Raw genomic sequence first — 7399 nt, 5'->3', positions numbered from 1 at the left:
ATTAGTTGAGGGTGTGTGCCGAATGCAATTACTGCTGAAGAAAAACAGACCCAGCCAAGACCACCTGATGGACGCTGCAGCAAACACATTTATTTAGTAGAAATCTTCATACAGTAGTGATAGCACTGCAGAAAATCACAACCCTTTCAGCTCAAACACTGGGCGGCCACAGTGACAAACATTTCTGTGTTGCTGGCTAAAAACTGAGAGCAAACTGCAAGTCTGAGACAAGGAGGCACTTCGACTGTTGTGTCCATGATTGAGGAAAATGACAACAATTTGCTCTACTTAAAACGTTTCCACACACATAGACTCAAAGAAAGATTTCACTAACAACAGACTTCAGGGGGTTATTGAAAACCGGATATAAACTGAATTAGTGGAGAGCACCTGTCTGTACTCCAGTGCAGTGACGGTATTATCATGAGAGGGACTTGATTAGAGAATTAATGATCTGTCCATCTACTCGTACTCTCCAGTTAGATTGGCAGGGCTGCTGACTAATCCCCTGGTTGGTAGTGAGGTCGTTAGTGGGGAAAGTGGTGCAGTCCTGTGTTGAGAGGGTTTACAGACCTTTAACATTTCTCTGAAACCAGACTTGCTGTTAAATTATCTCTACTCGGTGTTCAGAGGTGTCCATACAGCGAGCTCCGTCGTCTCGTCTACAGCTTGGCTTTGCCCGGCTGCAGCTGCAGGCTCTGAAGCTTCATGGCCAGCCCCATGTTCCCCGTGATCTTCAGCTTGCCCTGGAAAAAGGCCTGTGAACCAGAGAGGGTGAAAAACGTCACCCAGACAGTTCTGAATCCGAAGTGCAGTTCGGTCAGTGCTGGAGAGAAAGACATGCCGCTGGTTTTAAGAGTTACCGTGAGAGATTAACTCCACCGAGGGAAAGTGGGGCAACGGCAACAACAGCTTATAAAATGTCAGGAAAGTGCATGGCACTGGGACACCGAGGGGGTAGAGCGAGAGAAATTAATGTTTGTGGACTGCAGTGAAAAAAGAGAGAAATGAAAAGGTAAATGAGACCTGCAGTGGTGCAGTGGTTATTACCACAGTGGTAATAATTTGACCACTGAGCAGGTATTCTTACAACAGTAACTCTGTTCTCAGAAGGAAAATTAAGGTTTTTCATGTTTAAGACGAGACTGGAAGGACTGAAAGGATCAATATTGTCTTAGTATTAAAAACATCATGCAAACCTCAACCTAGTCAAGTCCAAATGTCTAAAAGATGAAAACGTCCTGACTCAGAGCAGGCACAGCTGTCCTTCATGACACAAACACAAAGCAGCGACAGCTTTTCTCGGCACTCTTAATACATGTAATCAGAGTAAATGGTCATGGACTGATGGCAGAGAGGTGTGTCGTCACAGCGCTCTTGCAGTACAAATGACCTTGGAGGGCCTCATGATCCGCTGCTTTTGTCCATAATAACTCAGAGATGGAAAACATTTGTGCACACAGCATGAAACACAAGAGGGAGCAGAGAATATCAGGACCAGAACAGAGGAAATCAAGCATCACTGAAGAGTCATGTATGTAAAAACTGCAAAAAGGGAAAAGCAGATCTGTGTCAGCATCACTGAAGTCAAGTTTATCACTCCTATTAAAATCATTGTTTTTACCCTGGCTGTGTATGTTTTAGACTCACTTCTAAAGAAGTGGTTAGCATTCTTTTTTTCTGTCAACAAAATCCCATGAAAGGACCGAAACACATCAGCCTGTTTGTGTTTCTCGGCCTCAAGCTCATTGGCTCCTGCTGAAGGCAAACATCTGTGAACAACTGTCACAAATATCCAGTTTATTTCCTAAAACAGCTGCTCAGTGCAGTTTTTAACAAACGCTGCTCAAACAGGAGTTAACAGTGAATTTGTTGGTGACTTTTTTCAGCAGCGGATGAATCTACATTTGGTGCTCTAATGAGTATTTGGAGCAGCAGGACAGTGTGTGTGGCAATGAGTCAATATAAAAACAGTGTGTGTGTGTTCATGGTCATGATGTGACCCCCGAGTATTTCTAGCCTGTAAGCTGTAACGATGCTGAAAGAGGCTGAAACATCTGCCTTTCCTTCTTTCTTTCCACATCACACTCTACATCAGGCATGAGATAAATCTCTGTCATTTCACTGTCAGCTCTCTCTGTTCTTAAGGCTCCACGCAGGGAAGCTGCATTATGTTTTCAACCTGCACAGAAACAACTTTATGGCCTCTAATCTGGAGGCAGTAAATTGGTACAATCAGCAAATAATGAGGCAGCACAGTGTTTCCTCTTCACCCAGGCGCTAACAAATAATCGCGTTGGTCCAACATCCAGCTGGCAAGCAAATCTGTTCCACTCTTCAGGAGAGCTTTTGGACAGGACACACAGGCTGAGTCGGGGTGAAATGAGCTGGAGCAAAAAGCCAGACCAGGAGCACATGCCACCCGACAACTCAATCAGTCTCTACACTGTTATTACACTGAGGAGTACAACAACAGGTATGTTATAAAGGCCCGATCTATACAGTGAAATGAATATGGCTCCACTATCAAACAGCTTTTAAGTTCATATGGAAATGTTACACAGAAAATAAACCGCTGACGTATAGTGCACTGGGTTCAGTGCTGTGCGTGGATGTGCTAAAAGTTCATCGATTCTGCTGGGTTTGTTTTGTTTTGTACACATGTAACCTGTTAGCCATTAATCAATATGAGATGTTATAAGTGGAGCCTGGGTGCATTTCAATTTGTGTCTCTCTTGTGCCGGTGGATCCTGCTTTTTCTAATCTATAGATTTTTTTTGTTTTCATAAACACTCAAAATTATTATTGATGTTTTCCTTCAATACATCTTTTCTCCAATTATGAGAAATGCATGATTCACTCCTCTGCCCAGTCACAGTTCAGTCCAGCACACCTGCAGAGAAGCCGACCCGCAGCCCTGACAAACACATTAGCTGATGCTAATATGAGGCTAAAGCTGTCTGAGTAGAACAAATCAAGAAGGCATCTCCCAAAGATCTTAGTGCAAAATTCCCTCATTATGTTGTTGTTCCTCCACAGCGGCTCAGCAGGAAAACACTGTCCGGAGGAGGGAGGCCAGTGGTTAACCATTAATCATTAATCAGTTAAAAACAGAGAATATTTTTGACCGGTCATGCATAACAGTCAATAGGTTCATTTGCGTACACACACTCAGTGTGACGCACTCCAGCCCGAGGTCACCACCCAGTTGGCGTGCCGTATGATTGAGACCCACATGCTGGTCGAGGGCGAGGGATTCAAAGAGCGAGTTCGATGCCTCGAGCCCGAGTACATTATGCCATCAAGAGCTACTGTGAGTGAACACATTGAAAAACACTAAGGAGAAGGAGGATGAGCTAAAAGCCAAGCTAGCCAGGGCAGACAAGCTAGCGCTCACAAGCTACATCACAGCGAGCTGTCACTCCGTCAACGCTGACTGGAAGCATCTGTTTTCTGGTAATCACTGTCTTTACCAAAATCTGTTCAAGTCTGACAAAATTAAGTAAATTATCTTTCCATAAAGTTGTCAGACACTCAGAATAACAATGTGAGGCTACCTCACTACCCACAGCGCCCCCTGCTGCATATCTGAGGTAGACGCACTGCCAACGCGATGCCCAGTGTCGACGACTGTGAAACCTCCAGCAGGGAAACACAAGAAGAAGCATTAAAAAGCCTGTAACTCTGAGAGAAACCCACTTATATTTGACTAACTCAGACGTCTGAAACCTCGTACCAGTCTCTGCTGAACTTTAAAATACAGATTTTGTTGTCCATCACTTAACCTGGAATCGCTTTAGGATGTGATCTGTTCATGGCCAGGATGTCGAGGAGGAACAATTACAGCAACCGAAAACTGTTCCAGTGAACATATTTCACACCAAAATGTCAACCTGTCCTTTAAGAGACACAAGCTGCTCTGGCTAAAACAGATCTGGTGCGTAATGAAGACGGAGAGGAGTAAAGAGCTTCAGATGAGACATTCACTCGGTCTTACCCTCAGTGGGTAAGACCGAGTGAATGTCTCATCTGAGGGGAAGACAGGCGCAATTCAAACACTCCCACACACCTTTGACTGAGAAGACAAAGGTAAATGACACACATACAAAATCAGTATATACACAACATGCACAGTGAATACTCACAGTCTGTGGGTTCATCTTCCCCGTCATCAAGGCCAACAAGTCTGTGTCCGACATGGAAATGGTGCAATCTGCTTTCTTAGCTGCAGGGCAGAGACACGGAGCAACACTTCAGTCAAAACTAGGGACATACATCTCAGGAGTATTTCTTCACTGGCTTGATGAGGCAGGAAAACAGCGCGTGCGGGTCTTGACCTTTAAACTGCATTTTCACCCTCAGTTGAATATTAACATGCTTACATGTCGTTAACGGTGTCTGACGACATACAGGGAGCCCAGATGTGCTGAACTCCAGGCCGCTGAGCGTTCTTACCTGTGTCATTGTGAACACAGCCTTTACCGTTCTTCACATCCACAAACCACGTGGCCTCCTGTCCGTTTGGGCCGTCCTTCACTTTGAAGGCAAACACTCCGCCGATCTTCTTCACAAACGTCTCCCCTTCCTGTTCAAAGCACACACAGATTTACATACATGAAAAACCTGAATTAACTTTCACTTCCTGTATTTCACAGCATAGCCACCGCGTGTCTAATCTAGGTATGACATATATTTCTTTTTTCGATGATGAAGCTCAGAAATATCATCATTTCACATGTGAGCGAGCACTTTTAGAACACACACACAGTAAATACATGAATCCAAAGAGGTTGACAGATGTAAAAACCATGTTGATGGGTTATTCTGAGCCTAAGCAATGGCAGAAAATGTACAAAAGGTAAAAAACTATTTATGGATATTGACTCTAAATGATGACGACTGTGAGGGATCGTGTGTATTAAAGGTCCTCTGAGGAGAATCTGACCAGTACTAACACAATGGAGCAATGTTTTATCAGCCACTCCCCGCTTTGCAAATGATTAATGAGGAAGAAAATGCATTCAACACATTTGTCAGAGCTTCAGGATACACACAGTTTGTTTTGGTGAGAAACACTGAATGTAAACAGACTTTGTTTACAACAAAACTTCACAGAGCACCTTTAAATAAAGGCAAGATGTTTTAAGCTAATGCTCTTCCTCAGGCTTCATTAACTTACTCATTTTATATCATACACATGCACATTACTGCTGAATGTAAATTAAATAACAAAAAGGTAGAGAACATGACCCCAAATCCGCCTAAAAAATTGGGATCTAAATAGAAACTGAAAAAAATCCACTTCCCTCTCCACTTTAACTAATACGGGGAAACAAAAGTGGGACAACAGACTCTCTTACTAAAGATAAGCTCTGCATCTAAATTTTTAAATCTGTTTGTCTGATCAGTTGCCTGAGATACTACACTAAACCGCGTCTCCCCTGATGCCATTTTCTCATTGATGACAAATCCCATTCATTACATAGACAGCACGCCGGCGAGCTCGAGATGAATCTGGTATGATTGAGGTCGCACAAAGGTAACTGCTTAAAAACACTGCGCTTTGCAGGAAACCATTTGTTTGATGAGTGAACATAAGCTTGAAATTATTTTTGTGTTATAAAATGAAAGTTCGGGGCGTGATCCACAGGAGGGACGACACAGACCTACAAACGCCGTACATGAGTGGACGGATTCACGCAGATGAATGAAAGCCTCAGAGGATGCAGACCAGTAAAAACTGAGAAGAATATACAATCACAAGCCCATGATGGACAACATCCTGTCCTATCGTATGTCATGCAATCACCTCCTCCAGTTTCTTGTTGATTTCCTGGAACACGGCATGTGCCTTGAACCCCTCCAGGCCGCCACTTGCGCTGGTGTTCATGGCTTGAAACCTTGACACGGTGAACGCATGAGAAGGAGAACGTAAGGTCAGCAGTGGAAAATGGAAGAAAACAGCACAGTGATGCACATGGTTTCCAGACAAAACAATCCCTGATCATTCAAACTGAATACTATCTGTATATTCTTGTATAGACGCACATTTATTCTTTTGTATGGGTCTCGCCCCTGAAGCTCAGTGTTTGTCAGGTTCCTATCATAACGTGAATAACACCCACGAGTCAACACAAAGCCCCCTCACTCATCACTTTACCGTGTGTGTACAGGTTCATCGAGATGTGGCCTCCTCATCTGACGCTTTCACAGTTTGTACATCTAAATTTCAGAACAGCCAGTCCAGCCAAACCCAGGATGTCATGACATTTAAACTCCTATCAGCTAGCTGAAGAGAAGCTGACACAGCGCGACAATGTGGACAAACGCCGACCGTGTCCACAAAAAGCTGTTAGAGATAGCGGTAACGTTACCTTTTCAGTAACGGACGGTTAGCGCGCTACCTAAAGCCGAAGATATACAGTTACGTGTATTCAATGCACGTAAACGTAGCTGTTTGACATTTCGTCTCTAACTTGTTGTGATGTTAACCGGGAACGAGGGTGACCTCAATGAATCATCAGAAACATTTCACGCTTATATCTTTCCGTTCACTGCTTAGTATTCTTACCTTGGTGTCTGTATTTCAGGCATTTTAGTGAACAAGCAGAGCCTCACTACACTTCAACAAACTCACTGTAGCAGCCTGTGCTTTGCCTGCTGTTTGCTAGCTAACGCTGCACTTCCGCGTTTCTTCCTTTCTTCCGGGATCTTCAGACTCGACGTGTCGATGTCAGAGAGCCGAGAGCGAATCGTGAGCGGCCCTAATTGTATATCAACATAACTTGAAAACAATCCTATTCTATCGTATTGAGTGCTTTTATAGTGACCTCTAAGTTCTCAGTTTATATGGTTTTTAAAGGACCTGCCTTTGTTTTGTGCCTTAATGCCCACTGACTACAACTTACGTTTTTTAAATAGCATACACTGCAAACAATCCTGCAGGTCGTGCTGCTGTGTTTCAGGCATTTGAATGTATTGTTGTATTGTCCACCTTTCCGTTAAGCCACTGGTTTCCATTCATGGTGTGAAAAGAAATGAGTAAACCTGCTTGAATTGTGTGACCCATTGCAGTTAACACCACAGAACCTCGAGTTTTGTGAAGTGAATTTCTCTAAATCACTCAGGACCACACAGTTATTATGACACTCAGACAAAAAATAATGTGGACCAGATGTTTACTGTGCTGATGGATTATATACTGTTTCTGAGGTTTAAAGGTCTGCTCACTGATTTTCACACTGCAGAAATTAAAGAAATCCAAAAGTCTGGAATTGTAAAATAAATCAATAAATCATTCAGCAAATGTATTAAATGAGCTAAAACTTACAAACACACTGGCATGGTCATAAAGAGAGTGCTTATTTGATTTCTGTGCTCATTTCACAGCCAAATTTTT

At 43.2% G+C, this 7399-nt stretch overlaps 1 protein-coding gene across 1 annotated transcript; it reads right to left on the bottom strand.

Moving 5' to 3' along the window:
• Positions 1–70: 70 nt before the first annotated feature.
• scp2b (sterol carrier protein 2b) lies at positions 71–6708 on the bottom strand. The gene is made up of 5 exons (XM_076727260.1): positions 6572–6708; positions 5810–5900; positions 4456–4585; positions 4146–4225; positions 71–758 (listed from the first exon to the last, which is right to left on the bottom strand). The coding sequence occupies exons 1-5, from the start codon at positions 6592–6594 to the stop codon at positions 663–665; spliced, it is 420 nt and encodes a 139-aa protein (XP_076583375.1). The 5' UTR covers positions 6595–6708; the 3' UTR covers positions 71–662.
• Between the last annotated feature and the right edge of the window lie 691 nt (positions 6709–7399).

Source organism: Chaetodon auriga, chromosome 3, assembly GCF_051107435.1.
Source record: "Chaetodon auriga isolate fChaAug3 chromosome 3, fChaAug3.hap1, whole genome shotgun sequence".
NCBI lineage: Eukaryota > Metazoa > Chordata > Actinopteri > Chaetodontiformes > Chaetodontidae > Chaetodon > Chaetodon auriga.
Note: the sequence above shows the minus strand (reverse complement) of the source record. Positions and strands in the feature narration are given on the sequence as shown.

Bases quoted from the DNA above. Each gene is read 5' to 3' on its own strand.
- scp2b (XM_076727260.1), bottom strand. From the start codon at position 6,594: ATGCCTGAAATACAGACACCAAG. The intron at 4,226-4,455 runs GTAAGAACGCTC...TCTGCCCTGCAG, and splicing joins CTGTGTTCACAATGACACAG to CTAAGAAAGCAGATTGCACC. The intron at 759-4,145 runs GTGAGTATTCAC...TCTGGTTCACAG, and splicing joins GGAAGATGAACCCACAGACT to GCCTTTTTCCAGGGCAAGCT.